This window comes from Macaca nemestrina, chromosome 1 (assembly GCF_043159975.1).
Source record: "Macaca nemestrina isolate mMacNem1 chromosome 1, mMacNem.hap1, whole genome shotgun sequence".
In the NCBI taxonomy this organism is placed as follows: Eukaryota; Metazoa; Chordata; class Mammalia; order Primates; family Cercopithecidae; genus Macaca; species Macaca nemestrina.
Window position 1 is genome coordinate 233,080,051 of NC_092125.1, and position 24,641 is coordinate 233,104,691.

At 65.5% G+C, this 24,641-nt stretch overlaps 2 protein-coding genes across 5 annotated transcripts in view; one reads left to right on the plus strand and one right to left on the minus strand.

The window, feature by feature from the left end:
* LOC105498289 (NOC2 like nucleolar associated transcriptional repressor) overlaps positions 1–2,565 on the plus strand; it is a 14,896-nt gene extending 12,331 nt beyond the window's left edge. Inside the window, exons 15-19 of one of the 2 annotated variants that reach the window (XM_071068331.1) lie at positions 427–570; positions 683–796; positions 1,340–1,478; positions 1,607–1,726; positions 1,982–2,565. In XM_071068331.1, coding sequence (XP_070924432.1) covers positions 427–570; positions 683–796; positions 1,340–1,478; positions 1,607–1,726; positions 1,982–2,088 — 624 coding nt within the window. In that variant the 3' untranslated portion in view covers positions 2,089–2,565. The remainder of the gene's footprint in view (positions 1–426; positions 571–682; positions 797–1,339; positions 1,479–1,606; positions 1,727–1,981) is intronic. The other variant, XM_071068335.1, reaches the window with a different exon arrangement.
* On the minus strand, positions 2,198–21,629 carry LOC105498290 (sterile alpha motif domain containing 11). Of its 3 annotated transcripts, none has more exons than XM_011770295.3 (14): positions 20,593–21,629; positions 19,445–19,536; positions 15,194–15,375; positions 14,467–14,517; positions 10,610–10,734; positions 7,568–7,657; positions 7,299–7,436; positions 5,462–5,624; positions 4,515–4,630; positions 4,292–4,370; positions 3,710–4,221; positions 3,377–3,501; positions 2,965–3,075; positions 2,198–2,861 (listed from the first exon to the last, which is right to left on the minus strand). In XM_011770295.3, exons 1-14 carry the CDS (start codon positions 21,107–21,109, stop codon positions 2,616–2,618), a joined length of 2,547 nt encoding a protein of 848 aa, XP_011768597.3. In that variant the 5' UTR covers positions 21,110–21,629; the 3' UTR covers positions 2,198–2,615. The 3 variants fall into 3 exon arrangements, with proteins under 3 accessions (XP_011768597.3, XP_011768596.3, XP_011768594.3); XM_011770294.3 differs by having other exon boundaries at positions 7,299–7,439; XM_011770292.3 differs by having other exon boundaries at positions 7,299–7,439; positions 19,352–19,536; positions 20,593–21,205.
* Between the last annotated feature and the right edge of the window lie 3,012 nt (positions 21,630–24,641).

The following is a 24,641-nucleotide window of genomic DNA, read 5'->3' on the forward strand; positions in this document are numbered from 1 at the left end:
CTCAAGCAATTCACCAGCCTCAGCCTCCGGAGTAACTGGGTTTACCAGCACCCACCACCACACCCGGCTATTTTTGGTATTTTAGTAGAGACGGGGTTTTGCCATGTTGGTCAGGCTGGTCTTGAACTCCTGACCTCAGGTGATCCACCCGCCTCAGCCTCCCAAAGTGCTGGGATTACAGGTGTGAGCCACTGCGCCCGGCATAAAACTTTATTTCCCGAGGTGGCGGCGGGCAGCATTGGCCCAGAGGGTGGGGTGACTCTGCCTCTGCCACCCCAGCCGCAACACCTATGCACTTGAGCCCTGAGATTGAGTTCCCTCCTGGGGTATCCCCGTGGCCGCCACGCGTGGTTCTGCAGGGGACCTGGGCCAGCTGTGCACATGGAGCAGCCCTGGGCTTCAGTGGCTGACCCCTCCCTTCCACAGCTGAAGACCTTCCTCCGGGAGTGCAAGGTGGCCAACTACTGCCGGCAGGTGCAGCAGCTGCTTGGGAAGGTTCAGGAGAACTCGGAGCACATCTGCAGCCGCCGCCAGAGGGTTTCCTTTGGCGTGTCTGACCAGCAGGCAGTGGTTAGTGGAACCTGGGGGGTAGTGCCACCTGAGGGCACCTGCCAGGGGTGTAGCTGGGATGTGGGGGTTTGCCCAGGGTAAGGCATGACCCTGAACTCCCCCAACCCCCCAGGAAGCCTGGGAGAAGCTGACCCGGGAAGAGGGGACCCCCCTGACCTGGTACTACAGCCACTGGCGCAAGCTGCGTGACCGGGAGATCCAGCTGGAGATCAGTGGAAAAGAGCGGGTGCGGCTTGGGAGGGGCCTGGGGTGTGGTGTGACTTGCTGGGTTTTCAGATCTAGCTCATGGACTGTGACGTGAGACTTTGCGGCCAGGGTGAGGGTTTGGAAACAGTGCCAGACGGCCGGGGCCATGGCGCTGGGCTGCACTGCCAGGGCAGTGCCCAGATGATTCAACTTGGAGAAGGGGGTAGGTGTTGCAGAACTGACCAGAGCCAGGTGTTTCCAGAGAGGGGAAGCCCGGGGCTGCACTGGGTTGGGGAGGCCACACCCCCTCAGGCCTGATGGGCTGGGGGCTCTGGGCAGGTGGAGTGGCTGGACTGACGTTGCCACCCCGGCCGGCAGGTGGGGAGAAGCAGGAAGGGCTCTGCCTTTGCCCTTGGACATGGGGTGGGTAACCTGGAGGATGGCTTTGTGCTGATTGGGGAACAGAGAGGGGACTAGAAATTGGCCACACGGTCTTGGTGGTGGGTCTGGCGATGCCTGGCCCAGCTGTGGCCGTCAGCCCCTGCCCTCTCCCACCTGAGCCCCTGGCTCTTTGGCCTTCCAGATGGAAGACCTGAACTTCCCTGAGATCAAACGAAGGAAGGTGGCGGACAGGAAGGATGAGGACAGGAAGGAATTTAAAGACCTCTTTGACCTGAACAGCTCTGAAGAGGACGACGACACTGAGGGCTGCTCGGAGAGAGGTGGGGCCTGTGTGGTGCTTCCAGGAGAAGGGTTGGCCTGGAGGGCTCTGCTGGACTTCCCAGAGCCACTGTGACTTTGCTGGACCCTGTGGGTGGGAGTCGCATGGGCTCTGCTCCTTGTTCCTCAGGGATACTGGGGCCCCTGGGCACTCAGCATGGGGTGGAAGAGGACGAGACGCTGGGGCCCCTGGGCACTCGGCATGGAGTGGAAGAGGATGAGGATGACTCCGAGGGTGAATGGTCTTGCGGTGAGGGGGTGTGGCCCTGTGATCCCATCTGGCGGGAGGGCAGAGCATAACCGGGGCGGGGAGGTGGGCCGGGGGCTCGGGGCCAGGCTTTCCCCTCCCTGGGGAGGCCAAATGGTCTATTCTCTCTGGCTCTGGCAGCCAGCAACAGCGGCAGGGCTAAATTAATTAGTGCCGTGATTAATTAGTGATGAGTAACCTCCAAGGCTGGCTTCTTCCTGATAAAGCAGAATGTATGTGGCCTCCATCTCTCCACAGATGGAGACCCAGACGCAGAGGCGGGGCTGGCCCCTGGGGAGCTGCAGCAGCTGGCCCAGGGGCCGGAGGATGAGCTGGAGGCTCTGCAGCTCTCCGAAGAGGACTAAGGCAGCCCATCTGGGGGCCTGCAGGGGCTGCCCTGCTGGTGGCCAGTGTTCCCACCTCTCTGGCAGTCAGGCCCAGAGGCTGGCGTCTGTGCAGCTGGGGGAGGCAGTAGACAGGGGACAGGCTTTATTTATTTTTCAGCATGGAAGACCAAACGGACTGAGAGCTGTGCTGGGCTGGCGTGGCTGCCGAAGCCCCACAGCTCTGGGCTGAAGCCAGCTCCGCTGGGGAGACGATGACCCTGATGTCAGGAGACTAGACCAGTCCTAGTTCCAGGGGGAGGCCTGCAGACCCCTGGCCCCTTCCACCACCTCTGCCCTCCATCCGCAGACCTCGGCTGCACCAGGCTCTACATTCACTCCCCCAAGTCTTTGGAAATTTCCTCCTTTCCTTTGAAGTCACATTTTCCTTCAAAATTTTTTGTTTTGCATCCAAAACCAAAAGAAATAAAGCTGTGGGAGGCAGGGCCATTGTAGTGAGTGGTGGCTCCTGCAGATTTGTGTGGCCCCACCCCGTACCCCCGGCCACCTCAACACACAGGCTGGGAAGGGTCAGGGGCCCCTGGAAGCAGAGCCAAAGTCCCATTCTCCTGCTTGGGTGAAGCTCGACCGGCAAGGGTGTGGCCCCCTCCATAGGGGGACGTGGCCGTCTTCGGGGACAAGGGCTGCTCTCCCGTGCCGAGTTCCCGCTCCGGGGCCCGCAGGATTGGTGGCTGCAGTGGCAGAGCCACAGGGAAGCTGGCCATGTAGAACACTCGGCCCAGGCGCCTGGCCACCTGCAGAGAGAGGGCCTGGTGGGGGCTGGCGCACACCCACCCAGAGCTTTCTGCCCAGCTGTGGTCTGGAGATCCTGACCTCACTCCCCCGCACACAGCTCACCTGGGCCCGGATCTTAAGGGCGGGCCCCAGCTTCAGCCCCATGGTGCTCAGCAGGTGCTCCTCCGTCAGCAGTGGCAGGGTCTCCCCGTCGATCCCCTGCTCCCTGAAGACCTGGAAGAGAGGGTGGGTCAGGACCAGGGTGCCTGCTTCATCCTCCAGCCCAGGAAAGCCAAGGAGAACTGTTTGTGCAGCTCACAGAAATTTTTTTAAAAAATGATCTGTTGGGTTTGAGTCGGTGTCAGGCAGAAGACACCTGGCAAAAAAAGGTGGGGTTCATAGTCCTGTCCCTGCCACGCGCTGCCTTTAGGGAGGGAGAGGACGTCGGGGAATAGCCCTACTCCACCATGCTTTCCAGGGAAGTAGTGAGTGTCAGTCAGCTCCAGTCCTGCCCCGGGGAATGGCCCCCCCTTACCCGAGTGTACTCTCCGCAGCCAGACAGGCCCCCCACGAAGTTGCAGACATCATCCACGGTCCATTTGCTGACGTCCTCGGGGGCTGGGGCCTCCTCCCCATCCACGGAGAGTCCCCCTACGGCGCCTAAGTTGTGGGGCACGTTACTAGAGCTCTGGCTGGCTTTCCAATACCCGCCCGTCTCCTGACCTTCGTGGGCCCCAATTGCTCAGGTGTGGGATGGGAACCTAAGTGGGATTTTCCTCCCCACGGCCCCTCCTCCCCCAAGACCCTTCCACAGGCGGCCTGCCAGTCCTGTGGCCTCTGGAAGGATCTAGAGTGTGGGGGTGCCCACCTGTGTGAAAGTAGGGGCTGACGGCATAGGGGAAGCCCAGGGGCAGCGGAGGGGGCAGTGTGGACCCTGAGAAAAGCCCCTTCCCCTCGGCGCCGGCCCCTCCAGCTGGAGCTTGGCCCGGAGTGGGCCCCCGGCACCCAGCAGCTGCCGCCTCGGGGTCCTCTCCGTCCGAGTCTTTGGGCGGCTCGTCCTCCGAGCCATCTTGTGCCCAGAGCCTAGCCCCCGTCATCTCTTTGGACTCGCTGGGCCGGGCCGAGGCAGAGCCGGGACCCCCTTTCCGGGGGGCTCGCCGGGCAGAGTCCCGGGACGGGGTGGGGGGTCCGGAGCCCGGGGGCCCCTGGGGGGGCAGGGCCAGCAATGGCGCCGCGCCGTGGTTCAGCACCAGCAGGGCCCCGCGCCGCTGCAGCTCCTCGGCGCCGTCGTTGGGGCGCAGGGCGGCCTCGGGCGCCAGCAGCTGTGGGCGCGCGCCCTCCAGCTCCTTCTGCCGCAGGAGGTCGGCGGGCAGCTCCAGCCTGGGCCGGGGGCAGACGCGGGTCAGCCGCCTCCCGGGCTGCGCGGCCCCGCCCGCCTCCCCGCACCTACCGGGCCAGGTTTTGCTTCCGCAGGAGCTCCTGCTGCCGGGCGAACATCTCCGCCTGGGCTGGGGGCAGGAAGCCGTAGCCTGGTGGGGAGGGGACAACGCGGGGTCGGGGGTCCGAGTCCGCCCTTCGCAGCCCCCGACCCCGTCCGTCTCGGTCCGACAGGGGCAGGGACGGGTCCGCGGAACTCCACGCGGATCCCAAGGGGCGCGCACCCGCCTCCTCACCTGGGGTCTGGCACAGAGCCGAGGGCACCCCCAGGAAGGGGGGCCTGAGATGGGGGCCCAGGGCGATGTGAGGGGCATTCTGGGGCGACAGCAAGGGGGGCGGCTGCGGCAGCTCCCTGTGGACGGCAGCGCAATGAGCGGCGCCCCCCCCGCCCCATTCCCGTAAAGGCCCCGGCGCCCCTCCCCCGCCGCCTCCGCTAATTGCCGGCCCCGCGGGCGGTCGATGCGTAGCTCGTTACGGCCCCAGGTCGCGCGCCATCCCCGCCCCCGCCGGCGGCGCCAATTAATCTCGGCGGCGGCGCGGAGGCGCTGACCCGGCGGGCGGCGGCGGCTGCAGCGGTAATTACTGCGCGGGGCGCCGGCCCCGCCCGCTCCCCTCCCCTGCGGACCCGAGCGGCGGGGGAAGCGGGGGCGTCATTAGCCGCAATCCGGGCGGCGGTGGAGGCAGCTGCAGACGCCGGGCTCAGCGGCCGGGCGGGGACTCGGTCTTCAGGCGGCCCCTCCCTTCTCCAGGACCCCCGCCCCCGCCCCGCCCTGTCTCCTGGACCCCAGAAACCCGGGTCTGTGCCGGAGGCCTTGTCTGTGCCGGGAACAGATCCGGCGCCGGCGTCTGAATTTGAGCGCCAGCCAGGATCCCCTCCGTCTCCAGCTCTGAGTCCTCTGGCCAACCCCTCCCGACTGACCCCGGGGTTCCAGCCTTGGAGCTCTCCCCTTCTCTGGCTTCTCCTCCAGGGAACCCCCGGACCGGCCTCAGCCTCTCTCACCCACCCCAGTGGCGCCCTCAACACTGCAGCCCAGAGCGGTGTCACCCCCGAAACGCTCTGCCCGGACCCGAACCTAGACCTGAACACAGTGCTTGGCACACTCGGGGCGCGTGCTGGTGGCTGAGAGCGTGGGGTGCGGGTCGTACCCCAGAAACAAGCAGAGAACGGCAGCCACCCCAGTACCTCTCCGAGAAGGACGGGGCGACAGCTGGGGCGGCGCCCTCCCGGTGCTGAGCCAGGCCCTGCTTCCGACGCTGACCTGCCGCGGAGGAGGGCAGGTGGGCTTCCAGGCCACTGGGGCCCCTCAGAGCTGAAGCTGCCACCTCCTGCCGGACCCTCAGGAGATCTGGGTGGGGGACAACAGCAGTGACCCCCTGGCTATTCGCCCCCCTTCCCCAGCCCGCGTCCTAGCGTAGGACACGGAGGTGGGGAAGTAACCGCAGCACTCGGCCGCGTTCGGCCCCGGGCTGGTTTCGGGCACGGGGCAGGAGGATGGGCGGCCACAGGGCCGGGGCGGCAGACAAGATGCTGGGCGGGGAAGTGTCGGGAAAGGCCCGAAGGGCAGCCGGGAGCCTGGAGGCCGCTGGCCCGAGGCGGTGAGCCTTGCGGGGAGGGGGCTGTGCAGAGGTCCCGAGGACACAGCGCCTGCGGGGCAGCGAGAGAGTCCAGGAGAGCCAGCCAGGGCTGACCGCCCAGGGCACCCCCCTCCTCGGTGGGAGGCAAGAAAATCTGAGGTCCCCGTAGTAGACACGGCCGGCCAGAGCTTGTCACAACGGCAAGGCAGGGCCCGTGCGCGCACGCCACACTAGCACAGGGGTCGCCGGCTGCGCAGGGTCACTGTCCCGCGTGGCCACACTCGCCCCGATGCGCACGCAGCGCCCGCGTCTAAGGCGCCGCCTCCCAGGTCTCTCGGCCTCTCCCTCCCGCCCAGGCCCGGGCCTCCCGAGTCCCCGCAGCCCCCACTGTGCAGGCTCCGCCAGCTCCACCGCCGCCTGTTTATAAATTAATTACCCGAAAGCGGAGGTGGGTCCCGCCCCGGGCCGGGTGCCAGCCCGCAGAGCCCAGCCGGCGCGGCCGCCCGCATCGATCCCAGCGGGGCCCAGCGCCCCCGCGCTCGCGGCCGGGGTTATTTACAGCCGGCTCCGCGGCGGGGGCGGGGGCGGGGGCGGCGGCGCGGCCTGATTGACAGCGCGCTCCCCGGCGGCCGGCGCCCCCTCCCCCGCGCGGCCAGCAGAGCGGCCCGAGGCAGAGCAGGGAAAGCAATTAAAAAGGAGGATTTTTAAATTATTAACATTTGGTGAATTATTCAGGCTCTTGGTGCCTGAGCTGCCCTGGGGGACGGTGCCTGGTGTGAGGAATCCTGCCTCCTTTCCCGGCGCCCCCACCCACCTCTAGCCCGAAAAGCCAAGCTCCCCTGCCAGGCGGGCGGCTGGGGCCTGGGAGGCTGAGTGCAGCGGGCGGGAGGTCCGACTGCATCCCGGAGTGACCCTGGAGAACGTCATGAGGTGGGGTGGACAGGGTCAGAGCCGACCCGAGGGAAGGGGCAGCCCCTCCAGCTGGAGTCTCTTCAGCACTTGGGGAGTCCTGGTGGCAAAATGCCCACTGCACCCAGCCCGGCCGTGCTGCTCACTGCCCCTCCCCAGGCTCCCGGGGCCGGCATCTGGCAGGTCAGCGTCCCCCGGCTGGAGAGACAACTCACAGGCCACAGGGTCCAGGAGCTCTCCTCCGCGGTGCTGCTGAAATGCCCACCGTCCACCCTCACCTGGTCCACCCCAGACTCCATTTCTCCATATACAAAATGTGAGTCACCCATGAGCCTGGGGGCCTGGAGGACATGGAGGGGTGGCCCGCCCCGGGGGGCATGGGGCAGGACGTGTGGCAGAGGGTCCCTCCAGGGACCTGCATCCAGCCTGGCCTTGGTGTCAGCAGAGCCTCAGCAACAGGAATGGCCGAGCACACGTAGGTGGGGAGGTGATGAGGGCTCATTCCTGGGGGGGATCATGCCAGGGTGGGTCCTCACCGTGGCTGGGGAGGCCCAGGTGGTAGAGGCGCTGAGGGTCCTCAAAGGTGCTGGCCTCGCTCAGCGCCGACACGAGCCGACGGTAGTGGTCCTCCGGGGCCATGTTGGGCCCCAGCTCTGGCGGCAGCAGCAGTGCTTCTACTGGGGACCCGGGGTGAGAGGCTTCTCCAGGCACTGCCGGGGAACACCCCCTCTAGAGCCCCTGCTTGAGGTCCAGGGACCCTCGGGGACTGCCCCCTCCCCTGGTGACCTGTGAGACACGCTCTTACCTTGGGGGGATTCGCTTCGTGCCCTCTTCTCCGAAGAGCAGTCGCTGCTGATATGTGGGGAGCGGCCCAGCCTCTTGCCCAACAGGTCACCTGCGGGAGGGCAGTGAGTGCCCACCTGCATCTCAAGGAGTGGAAGGGGGACCCAGCCCCTGCTCCAGCTCAGCCTGGACAGCACCCACCATCTCTCAGGGGGCCCTTGGTCCTGGTGAGTACAGGCCTGCCCAGCCCTGGGAGCCCCAGCCTTCAGCGCAGAGGACATCACGCCTGGCTGTGGTGGGGCAGGGGCCCGGGAGAGCCCTGACACTGGCCTTGGTGCTGGTGCATGTGTGCAGAAGAGAACCACAGCAGGCACCCGGCTGCCCCACCCGCCAGCCTAGCTTCTTGTGCAGGTAATGAGCCCCCCATCATCCCCCTGGAGGAGAATACAAAGCTTTTGATTGGACTGGGCAGCACCTTCCCCTCCTGGACAGGGGTGAGGGCAGGCTGTGCAGGGTCACATGCCAGCGTGGGGTAGGACAAGCCGGGAAGGACCTCACACCTGACCTCTTCCTGCTCTGTGAGTCACTGGCCTGTGGGCCCCCCAGGCCACCTTGAGGCCCTTCCACTCCCAGGCCTCCTACTTGGTCATACCCATCCCTCCCCCAGAAGGCCCAAGTCCTCCTCTCTGGCCCAGTCCTGCCTGAGCTAGCACCCTAGTGTGGCTGTCACATCCTGTCCACCTGCCCAGCCAGGGTCTGGGCTCTTGGGGTGCACCTCCCAGTAGCCTCACCCACCTCCTCAGCCAGGAGGCCAGCCCAGCAGGTGGCAGAGGGGAGGCCCAGGCCAGGCCCAGCCCACTCTCCTGAGGTCCTCCCTTGGGTTCTGCTGACCACACCCATTCCAGACCATACCATCCATGTACCCATCTCCGACCTACCCCAAGCTCCTCCCAAGCCCCTGACTCCACGCCCTGGGGGTCTCCCGGGCCAGCCAGTGCCTCCGACTCTGGCCCCTCCTCATCCTCATGAGGCCTCTAGGTGGGTGGGGTGAGGGGCCACCCCCCTGTGACCCAAGACCTCCGTGAGGCCTAGGCAGTGGGGCTCCCAAGCCCATCCCCCCACAAGCCCTGCCGTCAGCTCCAGGCCTAATTCTTTTTTCTTATTCCCTTAATCTGTCATTTTTATCAGGCTGGGGAAGTGCGGCGGCCACACCGATCAATCCCACATTACAGCTGACAGAGCGGTGCTAATAACTTATTGATCCTGGCCCGGCCGCTGTCAGGCCCGGCCCCAGAGACAGGGTCAGTCCCATGGCCTGGTCCAGGGTCCCCGCCTCAGTGACAGATTGGGCGGCTGGGCCCCGTGGGCGGCGGGGGGCACCTGGCCACGCACGGATCCAGGGACATGCCAGAGCTCCGTGGGCTGGGAGGGGTGGGCCAAGGCTGGAGGAGCCTGGCCCTTTTCCGCACCTGCTGCCTGGCCCACCACGCACATGCCCTCAGGGTTAGCAAGGCCTCTCACCTCCTGACCATTAGTTTTCCATTTTACACGTGGAAACTCCCCTTTCCGTTCATGTGGGGGGCTAAGGCCTCCTCATAGCCTGGGGGAGGTGACTGGGTGGGGGAGTCAGGGGGAAGGGGGCCTGCCAGGAGACCGCAGGAAGGCCGATGAGGCCACGCTCGCTCCTCACTCGTGGACCCCAGCGGTCTCACAGAGGCAGATGCAAGACCTGCTCTGAGTCCCTCGCAGTCCAGGGCCCAGGGAGGTGCAGCTCAGCGGGAGGGCCCGGGCTGGGAACAGCATAGATGTGTGGTTCCTGGGGTCACAGGAAGGGAGAAGAGGTGAACGCCCCCTCCAAGAGGAAGCTCCAGGGAGCGGGCCAGGCCCTGACACGGAGTGTGCGTGGGAGACCTGGACACGGGTCACAGGACACACGGGCCCTGTAGAGCCTAGGAGCCTGGAAGTGCATGAACACGCCCTGACTCCGTGGGTGAGACCTGCCGGGCAGCCCCCATCACGTGCACCCCACAGGACCGCAGACACACACATGCCTGCACATGCGCACGCGTGTACCTGAGGAGGTCTCCCTGTGTGAGGGCACAGAGGGAGGGCCTGCTGGCTCAGAATATCTCAATCACTGTGGGGCTCCCTCAGCTCTGCCAATCGATGGGGCAATTAGATTTTATCAACCGCCTCTCAGCTGTCCTCCACGCGGCATCAGAAGCTGCCCCCACCCAGTCCCACAAAGGCATTCCCAGGCGCACAGAACGTGGATGGGGGACACAGATGGGGGCGGCCTCCCCCACCCCACCTTCCCAAGAGATGCAGGCCCTGCTGGGAACACCCCTGCCCGGGGTCCACAGGGCCTCAGGGGTGACCCCCTCCTTTCACGGCCTGCCCTGGGGCTGAGGCTCTGCTGTGCCCCTCTCTACAGCAGTGCCCTCTGAGGGGGGCCTGGGTCCCCAAACTGCCCCCTCCCTCTGAGGTCCTGTGCCAGGTTCCCCTTATCCCCCCACAACTGTGACCAGGCAGCAGCACCTCCCTCAGGCACCGGATCCCTTCCCTCCCAGAACCCCTTCCCTCCCGGACCCCCTTTCCTCCCGGAGCCCTAGGAGGCGGGACCGGGGACCCCCTTTCCTCCCCGAGCCCTAGGAGGCGGGACCGGGGACCCCCTTTCCTCCCGGAGCCCTAGGAGGCGGGACCAGTCAGGCGTGCGCTGCACGGTTCTGTGGGAGTGAGTGCATTCCTCCAGGGTGTGCATTTCTGAACCTCTGAGGCCACGCCTACGTCTGCTCTGTGAAGAGGGGGTGGCAGGGCCCCGCCACTCCAAGCCCACCCCAGCGGCAGCCACAGTGGAGGCAGCCACAGCGGAGCCACCGCCTCTGCCTCCTGTCTGCCCCGCTGGCTGGGATTAACACAATTACCATCACATGCAGCCCCGGGGGACAGGCCGCTCCTCCTGCCTCTCTGGCTGCCTGCCAAGGCTGCTGGTGCTGAGTGGAGACGCCACTATCCTCTGGCCCCACAGCCCCGACCCCGCCCTCAGGCCCCCTGTGCTCCTCACCTGCAGGTCCCAGGCCGATCTCCAGGCTGCCTCTCTGGAATTCACAGCGGCTCTGATGCTCGGGCATCACGAGGTGGCGGCTGCGGTGGATGCTGGATATGAGGGTGGGAAGGTTGCCGTCCTGGCTGCAGAACGAGAGCGGGAAAGGCTGACCCCGTGGGCAGCTGCGAGAGGCTGGAGCCCAGCCTGGGCACAGGGAGTGCCTAGCTCTGCGTGTGATCGTGGGGACGACCTCTGAGTGCCGCGTGGCTGTGCCCACACCTCGGCATGTGGCCTGTGATGCCACTGTGTGCACACCCACGGAGCAAGCCAAAGCGACACAGAACCTGGCACTGGGACCCCACTGCTGCCCCAGGGAGCGTCTGTGTGGAGCACCAGCGGCTCTGCCTTCACGCCCTCCGGAGGGAATCGCACTGTTACCTCACTCCCTGCCTCAAAGGGGGTCGAGGGGCCCACCCGGCAGAGGGACCCCGCACGGGAAGAGGCTGGTCTGCACAGGGGCAGTCGCAGGACAGGCCCCAGGAGAGGACAAGCCACATGCGAGCTGCCAGCCCCTTGGTCATGAATTTCGGTGAAAACTTGCAACCATTCCCTGACCCCCGGTTTCTGCACACGAGGAAACTGAGGCCCAGAGCACAGTCCTGTGGCTGATGCACGCACACAGAGCACCAGCAGACACATGCAGCTTGCACCAGGCACCAGGGCTGTGTGCTCCGACCTCCCACTGTCCCCCAAGCAGGTGTGGGCTTGGAATCAACATGCATTTAACTCTTTTGTTCCCTCGTTTCTCCTCTTCTTGCTAATTCAGCCGAATCCCACATCCACAGAGTTCCAGAGAGCAATGGGAGGATCTGTGTGGAGCACGGCTCTCCACCCCTTCCCGGTTCCGTGAGCCTCTCCCCAGGTCAGCAGAGAAGGGGCTCAGGGTCCAGGCGCCGCTCCCCAAGCAGCATTCCTGCAGCGCAGCCCCTGCCCACCTGTAACGGAGCAGCCTCCCGGCGCAGTGACCTGGGAGCCAACCCTAAACCTCGTTAAATAGCCCCCAGCCCCCCTGACCTGGGCTGGCTGGAGCTGGGCTAATCCAGGGCTGCCCCTAAGCCGAGCACCAAAGACTTCCAGGCTGGGCTCTCAAGCCTTCCAGGAGACCCAGATGCCGGCTCTCTCCCCACCCCCACCGGCCCCCAGTGGGAACGCAAGCCCCCCCCAGGCACACAGGAGGGCAGCTGGGTGGGAGTAAGTACTTTATGGGATTAATCGGCAGCGAGTCTCATCCCTTCCATGATCCTAATCGATGCGGGGGTGTCAGGAGAGGACTGCTGGCCTCAGCATGGGGTGGGGGCCGAGGGCTGGCCTGGCAGCAGCCACAGCTGCCATGGAGTTCTCCCCAGGGGTCCCCCCTCTGGTGTCCCCGGGACGCCTGCAGGAGGAGAACTAGCTTCCCAGAGACTCCAGAGGGTGGGGGCTGGCTGTGAGCCCTGAGCCTGGCGCCCAGAAGGAAAGTGAGGGAGGGCCTGACAGCTGGGTGGAGGGGCTGTGGCTGGGCAGGGGCACCTGGTGGGGAACCGGGTGCCACCCGCCTTCCCCACTCCTGGTCTCTACCTTGGAGTTTACTCCCGAGGCTCTGACACAGCCTGGCCTGGCCCAGCCCCTGAAAACCTGTTCTGGTCACTTGGCCACTCAGTGAACCAATTATGCCAGTTTTATGTAAAGAAACACGCCCTGGACGTGCCAGAGCGGAGACGCAGGAACCTGGCCCGGGGCACATCAGCACATGGTCCTCCAACCACAGAATGCCCTCTGCACCCTCCTTCGCACAAGGGACAAAGTCCCTGAGGGTCTCTGTGGTGGGGCCGGGCCGCAGGTCAGGAGGTGGGGAAGCTGGGAGACGCAGTCAGGGCCAGGGCAGGAGGTGCAGGAAGGAGAGAGTGAGGGGGAGGCCAGAGCCTGGCAGGTGTGACCCCAGTTCCCCAGGCAGGGGCCTCCCGCCACCGCCCCTCAGTGATGACCACACAGTCCAGCCCTTGCCCATTTTTCCACCAGCTCAGGGGCCCAGGAGAGAGGGGCCAAGCCCCCGCCTGCAAACAATGGCTTGAGGAGCATCTGCCAGCCCTGGTTCCTGAGGCAGAGGAGGATGGCCTGGGGCTCTTCGGGCTCCAAAAGGCAGGTGGTCACTGCAGAGCCAGCCAGACAGAGGGACAGGGATGGAAGGACAGACAGACAGATGGGTGGAGACCAATGGATGGGAGCAAATGAACACACAGATGGAGGTGGCCTGGCCTCAGAGGCACCTGTGGGAGCCCGCACAGGTTCTGTGGGAGCCCGCAGAGGCAGACGGACCCAGGGACAGGCCGAAAGAAACACAGACACGGCCTGGGGCCAGTGTGGCCGCTGGGTTCAGGGACCACCACCCACTCTGACCAGACACCAGGGTCAGGTCCACAGACGGGGGACTTTCTCCTTCGGGGACCCCAGCACGCCCTCCCCTCTGACCGAAATCTCGCCCTTGGGAGATTCAGAAACTCATTCTAGCCCCTTCTAGGGCCCATGCAGGATGGAAGACCTGGCGTCTTCCTAGGGCACCCCAGGCTGCCAGCCGTCAGTGCTGCTGAGGGTCACTGCATTCCCGAGGCCAGGTGGACAGAGGAGGGGCTGCAGGCAGGAGGAACCGTTACTGGAGGGGGGGAACCGCGGCTGGTTTCCCTGCAGGCCTCACTGACAAATTTATCTGTAGTGTCCCAAGTAAAAGGCTCATAAAATGTCATCAATGTTCATGACAGTTCATAAAAATGATCAGTTGAGCTGGCAACCCCAAAATGAGGTGGAAATAAGTTTAAAGATGTTTTTATTGTAATTCGGCTCTGAGATTCAGACATCCTCAGAGACATAAATAACACATCTGGCGTGGAGCCAGGACCTGCAGGTCCCCTGGGCCCTCACGGCTCTGGCCCCGGGAAGCTGGCTTTGCGGCGGACACCCCCTTCCTGCCTTGCTGCCCTGGAAGCCACAGGGTAAGACCTGACCCCACTGACAGAATCCACAGCTGGGCTCTGTTCACAGACTGACCACCCGCTTCCCCCTGGAGCCAGGAACTCGGGTCCCCCAACTGCCTTGACCTCTTCCCTGGGGCTCTTCATTTTCATCTCCTTCCCACATCCTGGAATCGCACCCGCTACTGTCCTGCTTCCACAGCCTGAATCCAATCCCCCGTCTGCCAGGAGGGCCTCCGGAGGGACCTTCTCCAAACGCACACCTGGTCATTGCCCCGCACAAGAACTTCCAGGGGCTCCCTGCCTAGAGGGCAGCGCCCACAGGCCCAGCATCCACGAGCCTTCAGCATCCAACTGAGCCACAGCTGCCAGGTTCACTCCTCCTCCCTCCTACACGCCCTTCCCTGTTCCTCCACTCTCTGCAGACATCCCCTCGCCTTAGTGAGCTCCTACACATCTTCAAGGCCCCACTCACACACCATTCTCACCTCCTGGTGGGTCTGTAGCAGGGTGGGAAGGGGGAGGTGACAGCCTCATTTTTGGGCTCAAATGGCCAGTCTCACATGGGAGGAAGGGCACGCCAACTCTAGGGCCGGGCTACCCAGAACTCACACCTGTGCTGCTGCCGACATCTACCTCTGACTGGGCCTGGGGTCCCTCAGTCTCAACTGGGTGCGACACTGTCTGCCTCCCGGGCTGGGGGACAACTTTGCAGCACACGTCAAACCTGGCAGACGCTCAGCCAGCATCAGCTCACGCTGTCTGAGACGGGGGACAGCAGCCAGCAGGCCACAGGCAGGGGTGGGAGGGAGGGAGGGAGGGAGGGAGGGGAGCCACGGCCCCCTCTTACACGCACAGCACGGCTCCTACCTGCAGGACGTCTCTCGGAAAGAGATGTTCAGGTCCCAGTGGGTGTGGACTCTGCAGGAAGGGAAGCAGAAGGTCCATGTTGCTCTGGAGGCCCCTGACCCCAGCCTCAGGACAGCAGACCTGTCTCGGGTCAGTGCCCTGCTGGGCCACAGCCCTGGGCAGTGAACGAGGGCGGCTGCTGTGCCCAGCACCATCTGCTGCTGGCTCAACGTGCTGGGGTCTCCTGCCAGGAGAGGCCCATGGACCAGTTCCTGCCTCAGCAGACACAGACGTCAGGAGAACAGAACCGAGGCCCCTTCTCCCTCCGTCTTGTTGCACTCAGAGGAGCCCTGGCGTTCTACAGCAGGTAGGGGCCGAGGCTGCTTCCGCACAGTCAGTCATGAGCCTGAATGGAGCTCCTTGTTGCTGGAGCTGCTCTGGCCAGACTGGGACCCGGTCAGCAGGGGTAGCTGGAGCGTCGGCCCAGGCAGGTGTAGACCTCTGGGTCCCAACTGCTACCAACCTGCCTCCTGCAAGTGAGCGCCGCAGAGCAGAGGTGGGAGGGGGCACCAGACGGGGCAGATGAAGAAACAGCTCCTGCCAGTGGCCCACACAGGACCCCAAAAAGACTAGCATCCGAGGGAAGTGTGGGAGGCCAGTGTGGACGCTCTCATCTGAGCAGCTGAAGGCCGGAAGCTCCAACCCCATCTGAGCCTTGTGCCTTCCTGTCCGGCCCTGGTCCAAGTACCTTCTCTTCATGATACGGATGTGCGGGCCATCCTCCTGCTTCAAGCCTGGCCGCCGCCCACAGGTGGGACCACTCCCGTCGCTGTCACCATCGCTGGCAGAGAAGCTGGGAGTCCGCTCCTTCTTCAGGCTCCGGGCAGCAGGCAGGGCGACTGTCCTCTTGTCTGCCAGCCGCCCCCGGTTCTGGTGGGGCAGGAGGACAGGAAGGTGAGGCTGGACCGGGCTGTTGCGTCTCCCGGGGGTCTGCCCTGGCCTCTCACCCCAGGCCCAGCCCCAGGCACAGGGGAGGTGCCCTCGGAGCAGCCATCCTCCCTCCACCCACCTCCAGGATGGGCCTGGGGCCAGCAGGAGCCACAGCTGGCCAGAGACCCAGAGGAGAGCTGAGAGATGAGGCCTCAGTTGGGCATCCCCCTACAGACGACGCCCACTGCTCAGCCCTCCTCTGCCCACCCCACCACAGCCCTTGAGAATGCTGGAGGGTCCTGGCCAACTCCAGGGCGAGTCGGGGCCCCCGTCCCGGGCTTGTGTGCCCCTCACTCCCAGCTCCCTTCTTAGGGCCCCCGCGTGTCTCCTGGGATCTGTTTGTGGCCTGGGGCTGGTTCTAGTGGGCGTGCACTCAAGTGCACATGTTACCTCCGTGTATCTGGCTGCCAGTCCCACCCATATTTTGTGAACCTTCTGCCCCACCACACCCTGGCACCGACGCCAATGTTGACAAGCGAATGCCCTTTTCTGTTTCATCAGCGCCACGCACAGCCCAGCTCAGGGGCAGCTGCAGCCGGGCGCAAGGCAACTGGCAACTGTCTGAGCTGAACCCTCACAGACTGCAGGCCTGGGGCTCACAGGTCACCAGACGAGGAGCCCTGACCAGCCCAGGTCCTCTGTTCCACCAGCCCTGCCTGGCTTCTTTCACATGGCTTCTTCTTCCCATCTCCCTTGCACCCATGGAACGAGCGTGTGGAGCGGTGGGTGCCTCGGGTGGGAGCACAGACGTGCCCGGTGTGGTCCCTGCAGAGCACAGCTGAGCCCCAAGCTCACGCACACACGCGGCGGACACGCCTATACCACCCTGCACAGCACGCTCGCTCTGGCCCAGCCCCAGGCACTTCCGGACTCCTCCAGTGTTTTTAGGTCCTGCCACCCCCAGGGGAAAAAGGAAAGTTATTGATGATTTTCCAGTGGGCGGGAGGCTTTTTAAAATGTAGTAACAGGCTGCTGGCTTCAGGAGGTGGCAGAGCCCTTGAGAGTATCTAATGGACTCCCTCTCCTCAGTTCAGTCACCGGGGCCTCCTTGGACTTCCTCCCTCCCAATGGCAAAACGCAGCCTGGAGCTTGGGGATGAAGGTGTTAGGAGGGTGTCCTCCTCAGACCTAGAACCACCATCACCTTCAAACACACAGCCCCAGCACCAGCTCAGTTTGGACAGTGCCCCCTCCTCAAGGGTCTGGAAGCTGGAGCATCCCCCAACCCAGGCGGAAGCCCCCGTCCCCCTCACCGGCCACTGGGCCTGCGCTGAGTCCCCTCCTTTCTCTCCACAACAGCTCAGTGGGAAAACCCAGCACTGCTGGGCAGGGGGTGGGGCATGGGGTCCAAGGCCCCTGCTGAGACCCTGCCCTGGCCCCGGGCTGCCCCCAACACCAATGACCACAGCGTGCGGCCAAGGCCGTAGGTGCAGTGCCTGTCTGCCCAGGCCTCCGCGTGTCAGCCGGAGCTCGGGACTCACTTCAGCAGCCACAGCCTGTCCGGAGTGTGCTGTGCTGGGAAGTCTCAGCTCTGCCTTTCTGTAGCCCAAGCACCAGGGCTTAGGGGCTCTGACAGCCTCTCCTCTCCCACCTCCCTTCTTCTTTTTTTCTTTTTGAGACGGAGTCTCGCTCTGTCGCCCAGGCTGGAGTGCAGTGGTGCGATCTCGGCTCACTGCAAGCTCCGCCTCCCGGGTTCCCGCCATTCTCCTGCCTCAGTCTCCTGAGTAGCTGGGACTACAGGCATCACCACCTCGCCCGGCTAATTTTTTGTATTTTTAGTAGAGACGGGGTTTCACCGTGTTAGCCAGGATGGTCTCGATCTCCTGACCTCATGATCCGCCCGCCTCTGCCTCCCGAAGTGCTGGGATTACAGGCGTGAGCCACCGCGCCCGGCCTCCCACCTCCTTTCTTTTGAGAAGAAGACATAATGCTTTTCTCTCTGCTTCTTGTCTGTGGAATGGGAAGAGAGGGAAGCAAGGACCAGAAGACTGCCCTTTGGAAGGAGGCCAGGGCCGGCTGGCTGGGAATGGAGCCCAGGCTGTATGCCAGCCTCAGCCCCGTGATGCACAGAGTCGGGCGTGGGGACACACTGGCACCCCAGCCACACCCCAAGGCACCTGGAGGGCAGGTCTGGGGTGGCTGATGGGGGTGCTGAGGACCAGGACAGCTTCCCTGGCACCCGCCCTGCCCAAGGACAGAACATACCTCCTCCACACTACAGACCTCGGCCAGCCCACCCCAGTTCCACAGCACACAGATCTGAAAACTCAGCCTCTGACAGCACCTCCTCTTGGGAGGTGCTTGGCCTGCAGGGCCCCTGTGCAGGGTCCCCAAGGCACATACATACTCATATTCTGCCCCTGGAGTTTCCATGACCATGAGGTACACATACCCGTGGACCTGGCATGCGGCTTGGGGGAGACAGCCTCTGAGTGAGAAACGTGGGGGTTGGAAAGAAGGGGCCCCTGGAGCTGCTTCCTAGGGGAAGGGTGTGGGACAGGCCTGGGAGGGACTGGCAGAGGCAGGCCTGGATCTGAGCCATCCCTCATGCAGGGCAGGAACCTGGGAGCCCCAGGTGGGGGGGCATCTCCTGGCTGTGGCCCTGGGTTGGGAAGAAATGCACGCCCACTGAAGCAGTGTCAGAAGAGACTGATGCTGGGCTCAGGCTGCCTGCTCCCCGCTCCTGTGGGAAGCCTCAAGGGGGCCGCTCCCATCCAGAGACCCAAGGCTAGCCAGTGGGCTGCCCAGAGGAGCCCTCTCCAGCACCAGCTGCTTGAAAGGAGGGAACTGGGCCTGTTGCCCTGGGTAGGTCTGTGACAGCAGGCAGGGGGCTGCCAGCTGTCTGCACACTTGCCTGGGAACTCTGTGAGCTGCCTGCCTGTGCGTGCAGATCCGTGTCGGACTGTGTGTCAGGTGGGCACGTGGGTGAACTGCAGCTGTGTCCCCTTCCCCTGCCCAAATGCTGTATGTCTGAGGGACCAGCTGTCTTCACAGGTTGTCTGCAGCCTCCCAGCGCCCAGGCTACCAAGCACTCGCGGCTACCAAGCACTCGAAGCTCACAGGCCCCTGGGGTATCCCCTCCCCCATCCTCTCAGGCCCGAAGCAGGCAAGCAGAGGTGGCCACTCAGGCCCACTTTGCACCTGTGCCTCTCCTACCCCTTCCTGGAAGAAGGGGCTCCCGCGTGCACCAGGAATTGCAGCCCCTACCCCCAGCAGCCATGGCCCTAGTTGGCTCCAAATTGGTCTTCCCAACAGGCAATCTTCGTTTTCACATCAATCCTCCAACCCTTGCTGCCCAACTAGGGGGCTGGAGGCTGGGTGGGGGGTGCAGGTGCCTCCCTGAGCAGAAGGGAGCTCCCAGCATCCCAGTCTCCCCTGCCTGCTCCCTCAGTGAGGGTGTCCATAGCTGTCTACCCTGGGTTGGGGCCTTGAACTAGCCTCCGGCTCCAGTTCTCTGGACACCAAAGGTCCACACTGGAAAGACTGTCCCTGGCTAGCCTCTGTGTCCCTAAGACACACTTTGACATCCCGGCCCTTGCACCCTGGCCTTCAGCACCCCAGAGACACAAGTCACTCACACCCAAGCCTGTAGCTCCCCAAAATGCTGTCATACGCAGAATCACATCTCACCAGCTGGGCCAGAGAACACAGTGACCCCCAAAATGTGACAGGGCACAGTGCCAGGCCCACGTTGAATTACTCCTCCCAGAGAGAAGATCCTGACCCAGGACTCGAGGAGAAGCAGCTCCAAGGCACCCAAGGGGAGGCTCTAGGACAGGCACGACCCCCCTGTCTCCACACTGGGAGGGGGCTCGGGTGCCCAACGACTCCTCCCCCTGTCCAGGTACAAGGGCTGGGAGAACACGAAGTAAAGCCCCTTCCCTCCGCCCTGCGAAGGCTCCCTCCAGCACACCCACAGGGGTGAAGTGAGGACTCTCGATCCTGAAAACCGCAGGGACAAGCTCCGCAGGGGGAGTAACTCCCAGCCCCAACCGAGCCCCGCATCTCACCACCGGGGAGGATATTCGGCAGCCCGGGCAGTCGCAGATCGGAGGATGCACCTGCAGGATCCCCTTGGACATAAGCGTCTTCAGACTCTTCCCTGCGAGCAGAGGCGAGGCAGACCCTGTGAGGGCGCGGCACGCTTCTGGGCGCAGTCGGCGGCAGGGCCAGTCCCCCCTTCCCGTCTCCTGGGCGAAATACCCCCCGACCCCCCACACCCACCTCGGCCCGACTTCCCAGCCCGCTTCCCGCCCCACCCTCGCGAACGCGGCAGGGATCTGCTGGGCTCTGCAACTCCAGCCCGGGAGCAGCGCCCTCCCCCGACGAAGGGCCTGGGCGTCCCCACCCGGCGCCCCTCCTCCCGCGCTCCACCCTTTCCCCGGTCCCGAGGGAGCCGCAGGCCGGGCCCAGAAAGGCTGCGTCCCGTAGCGGTGAGCGGCGCCGTCGGGACCCTCCGCCTGCGCGGTAGGAGGCGGCGGCCACCGCGGAGCCACGCACCACTCAGGTCCCGAACTTTTTAACTCCTCGCGGCGCCTGGCGCTCACCTCGCCCCGTGTCCCGGCTCAGGCGCCCCCGCGTCGCACCCTTGGGGCCAGGCGCCCGCAGGCGCCAAAACAGGCCGCGCGTCCTGGCACCGCCGCTCGGGCTCCGCGCGCGCCCCCGCCCCGCCCCGCAGCCTCCCGCGCCGCGCGCTCGCACCCCGCCGCACGTGCGCCCCTCCACGCCCCCCAACCCGGGGCTCCGCGCCCTCCCAACCCGCCTCCTGCCGGCTCTCTCGAGTTCCCGTAAACTTGTTTTGGGCCTTCAGGCCCAGGAGCCTTGCAGAGACGTTCCGAGCGGAGGGGGCGGCCCGCGAGCCCCAAGCGCTGTGGCCCAAGCTGGAGGGAGGTGCAGCGGGGGGCGCTCTGCCCGGGTCCACCGAGGCCTCCGCGCGCGGCGGGTGTGTCCCCGCACAGGCCTGGAGCTGCAGCGCCCCCTCGGCCGAGCCGGAGGCCCCCGGGTGTCAGAGTCGGGTAGGGGGTGGGGTCGGGGCCCGCGGGTCCCCGGGAAGCGAAGGGAGGGACGGCGGCGGCCTGCGCCCCCACGGGTGTCAGAGTCGGGTTGGGGTGGGGTCGGGGCCCGCGGGTCCAGGCAGCGAAGGGAGGGGCGGCGGCACCTTTGTGGCGGATGCTGCGCTTCCAGTCCTTGGCCGTCTCGCGGCCGCTGACGAACTGGAACTCGTTGGGCGTGAGCCACTCGCCGCGGTGGCGGATGGACGGGCCCTTGCTGCCCTGGCAGAGTTTGCGCACGTAGAGCAGCGCGCGGTTGGCGCCGCACTCCACCTCGATGCACGGCTCGCCGTTGTCCAGCAGCGGCTGGAAATCCGGGGCCGCGGCCGCGGTGGCCGAGAAGCGCTCGAGGGCCAGCGGGTCCCTGGGCAGGTGCAAGTGCGGGGCGGCGTCGTGCAGGCTGAGGTAGGCGCGCGGGGGGCGGAGCGGCGGGGCCAGCAGAGCCTCGTAGCCGGCGGCCGAGGCGGGCAAAGAGGCGGCCGGGGGGAGGGCCGCCGCCGCGGGCAGTGGCGCCAGGTAGCCCGGCAGCGGCGGCAGCGGCAGCGCGGCCAGGGTCGGGTGGAACGTGGCCAGAGCCAGGGCCAGGTCCTCGCGGCCCGGGAACTCCTTCTTGACCGCCGGCATGGCGCCCCGGTGGCTTCGCAGCCCCGCTCTCCGCCGGCGGCAGCAACTTACTCCGGCCCGGGCGGAGTTGGGTCGCGGGGGCCGGGGAGGCGCCTGGCCGCGCGCCCACCCCGTCCGCTACTGCGCCCCGGCGCCTGCAGCCGCCGCCTCCGCGCCGCCCGCCAGGCCTCCCCGGACTGCTGCCCAGACGGCCGGCGGGGCCTCGGCGGCCCGAGACATGGAGCTGCCGGAGCCGCTACCGATCCCGGATCAACTCGCCGAGCGCCGCAGCTCCCGGGCCTTGGGGCTCCGCGGGGCGTCCGGAGTCCCGCGCTCCGGCCACCTGCGCCCGCGCCCCGGGAAGACCCGCGCCCGGCTCGCCGACCCACCCTCCAGGCCGAGCCCGGCAGCGAGGAGCCGCGGAGTCCCCGCCCCGCCTGGGGGTCCCAAGCCCCCGCCCCGCCCCCCGGGCCGCGTCAGCCGTGCACCCGCGTCCACTGGCGCGCGCCCGCCCGGCGGGGACTTGGGAGACTCCGCCGCCGCCGCCGCCGCCACAACTTGGCCCATTTAAACGGCCCCGGCGCGGCGGGCGGCGCGGGCTCCCGCGGGGGGTGCGTGACGGCCGACTCGGGGCATCCGGCGGCGGCAGCGGGACAGGGCTGCGGCCCCCGGCGCTATCCCGAGTAGCGAGTCACTGGGAGCGGCTGGAATCCGGGACTCCGCGCGGGACTGGGATGGGCTGGGCCGGTCGCGGACCGGGCTCTCTCGGAGGGAGGGAGCCGGGGGCTGCTCGCCGCGGTGTGAGCCTGCGCCCGCGGCTCTGGGGCTTTGCACAGCGAATCTGATGGTGGGCGTCGGTGTCCTGGAGGGCGTGGTGGTCTCTGCACCTGCAGGGAACGAGGCTGTGGATTTGTAGTGTGCGGCCTGGGCAAAGTGTTCTGTGAGTGACAGGGCAGCACCTCCCCGCGCGTTCCTGCCCCTTCCTATGCACTTGACAGGAGTGAGTTCGCCTGAGCCACCGAGTTCCTTTTTAGTCTTTTGCAGGTGAGGACGCTGAGACAGAAAGGTCCAGTAACGCTCCTGAAGTCACACAGCTGTTTCAAATGCGCAGTGTCTCACGCCAGGACGGCGCCAGGGCCATGGGGTGGGGCAAGAGCTTCCCGTCACCCCACAGCCCCCGCAGGAAGGCGTTAGTCAGGGCGGGGGTGGGGGACAGGGGCTGGCAGGGTGCACGCCCTCCCACACCACCACCTCCTCCCAGATCAGCCCCCCTGAGCGTAAACCTGACCCCGGGTGACCACGCTGGGCTCCCTCACCTTATCTCACCAGAGGCTTCTGCTGGCCCCCCAGCCCACCCGCGGAGCGAGATCTGGGCCAGTGGTGCTCTGCTCAGACAAGGAGCATGCCCAGAAGCCTCCCCTCCCATCCTGGCCCCTTTCTGTGGGGGCTCCTTGGTCTTTTGGGGTCTGAGGGGCCAGGTGGGAGTGTGGGTGTGGCTGTGAGTGACCCTTCCTTACATGGCCACCCTTGGTGCTATCAACCTCTCTGCATCCCTGACCCCAGACGTGGCTGCCAGCGAGTTCCTGTGTCTTCCTCCCCTGAAGTCTGTGTGTTCTCTCAGGTCCGATGCCATGTGGAAAGTCCACTCCTGGGGCCAGCTGGAGGCCAAGTGGACTGACCGTGAGTGCCCACTGTCCGCAGCCGTGACCATACTGCCCCTGTGTGGGCTACTAGATTCACCTGCACCTCACCCTCTTTCTAGGTTCGCCTGCACCTGACTCCCTGATGCTCACACAGCGATTTGGGGAGGGAGGCTGGGGGGGCGCAGGTCCGCATGGCAGTGCCTCTCTGGGTCTGAGGCCCTTGGGCCAGGCTCTCCTCTGACCTGGGCCAGCAGAGGGGCCTGCTTTCCCTTCCAAGAGCCCTCCCCTGTTCACCAGTGTCTCACCATGCTCAGGCCCGCAGTGCGGTTAAGGAGGGGCCTGGGGCTGGCCCTGGGTTTCTGGCTGGGTGTGGGAGCCCACCCGGGCCCTGCAGCCTAACCTCCAGCCCACAGTCTGGCTCCACCTGTCTCTGGAGGACCAGGGTGTCTCCCCGAAAAGACCCTGACTGGGTCCAAAGCTGGAGGCGCCCCCCCATCCTCACCGTCCACTCCCTGATGTTCTGGAGGCCCCTCCAGGGGCTGGGTGAGGAGGCCTCCCCACCACCTCCTTGTCTTCCTGGGAAACAGGTACCTGTTCGGAGGCCACTTTCCCACATGACCAGGCCTCTTCACCCCCAGCATCATCCTTCTCCGTGGGGCTGTGCCCCTTCCTTGGTCCTGTCCACTCACACACTCACATCCTGTGTCCACTCACACACACCTGTGTCCCATGCCCACACCCGTGTCCGTGTCCATGCTCACACCTGTTCTGTGTCCACTCCCACCCGTGTCCACTAGCACACTGTGTCCACTCCCACACCTGTATCTCGTGTCCACTCTCACATCTGTGTTGTGTCCACTCGCTCACACATGTACTGTCCGTGCCCACTCACACATGTGCTGTATCCACTTGCTCACAGCTGTGTCTCGTGTCCACTGGTTCACACCTGTCCCGAGTTCACTCATGCACCTGTGTCCCGTGTCTGCTCAGGCACTCGTGTGATGCGTCCACTCACTCACCTATGTCCGCTGGCTCACACCTGTCCCTTCTTCACTTGCGCACCTGTGTTGCGTGTCCTGTGTCTGCTTGCACATCTGTGTGATGTGTCCTCTTGCTCACACCTGTCCCGTGTCCTCCACTCGCACACCTGTGTCCCGTGTCCACTCACACACCTGTCTTGGTCTGGGACACCTGGGTCCCACTCTCCCCTGCACTCCTCAGGCCGGCGGCAGAGGCCAGAAGAATGGAGTTTTGTTGCTAGAATCATCCCGAGCAAGGCAGGGACGTGGCGGTGTGGACTCCACTGCCCCTCCTCCTGCCCACCGAGCCCCGCCTGCCTGGGCCTTGGTGCCTCTGTCGCTGCTCCGGGTCCCCCTGCTGGGGCCCCTCCGCCGCTGGGCTGAGGCTGGAGCCGCTGCCTCCCGCCAGAGGGAGGAGGTCATAAATAACCCTGGGGCTGCGGAGCAGACGGTGACCCCAGAAGTCCTGGGGGAGTGTGGGGGCGCCAGGGGCCGCTGCCCCAGCCCGCACGCCGCCGCCTCCATCCGGGAGTGCCTGCCCAGGCTCCCCAGCATTTCTGTTAGATTGCCTCTCATCCATCCCCTCATCAATCAGTCAACCATTGATTGAGCCCAGATGTGGTACAGCCCCAGCCAGAGAGGACCCAGAGGTGGGGTGGGGAGGAGAGAGATGGGGAAGCCGAGTCCAGGGCCACAGGTGCAGCCAGGAGTGCAGGTGAGCAGCGCTCAGGCCAGCCCGTCAGCCTCAGTCCTGAGTTTACTTCTGGTGATGGAGCGAGATACGCAGAAAAGATGCTGCAGCCGCAGGTGTGGCACAGCTGACCTCGGGCCAAGGATGCACAGCTGTGTGTCTGCCTGGCCTCCAGCAAGGGCACGCGTGCTCAGAAGCAC

Coding starts and splice junctions, on each gene's coding strand:
- LOC105498290 (XM_011770292.3), bottom strand. CDS start 21,109: ATGCCGGCGGTCAAGAAGGAGTTCCCGGGCCGCGAGGACCTGGCCCTG. Junction 15,376..19,351: donor AGAGTCCTCACTTCACCCCT/GTGGGTGTGCTG, acceptor CTGCCCCACCAG/AACCGGGGGCGGCTGGCAGA. Junction 14,518..15,193: donor ATCCGTATCATGAAGAGAAG/GTACTTGGACCA, acceptor CCCTTCCTGCAG/AGTCCACACCCACTGGGACC.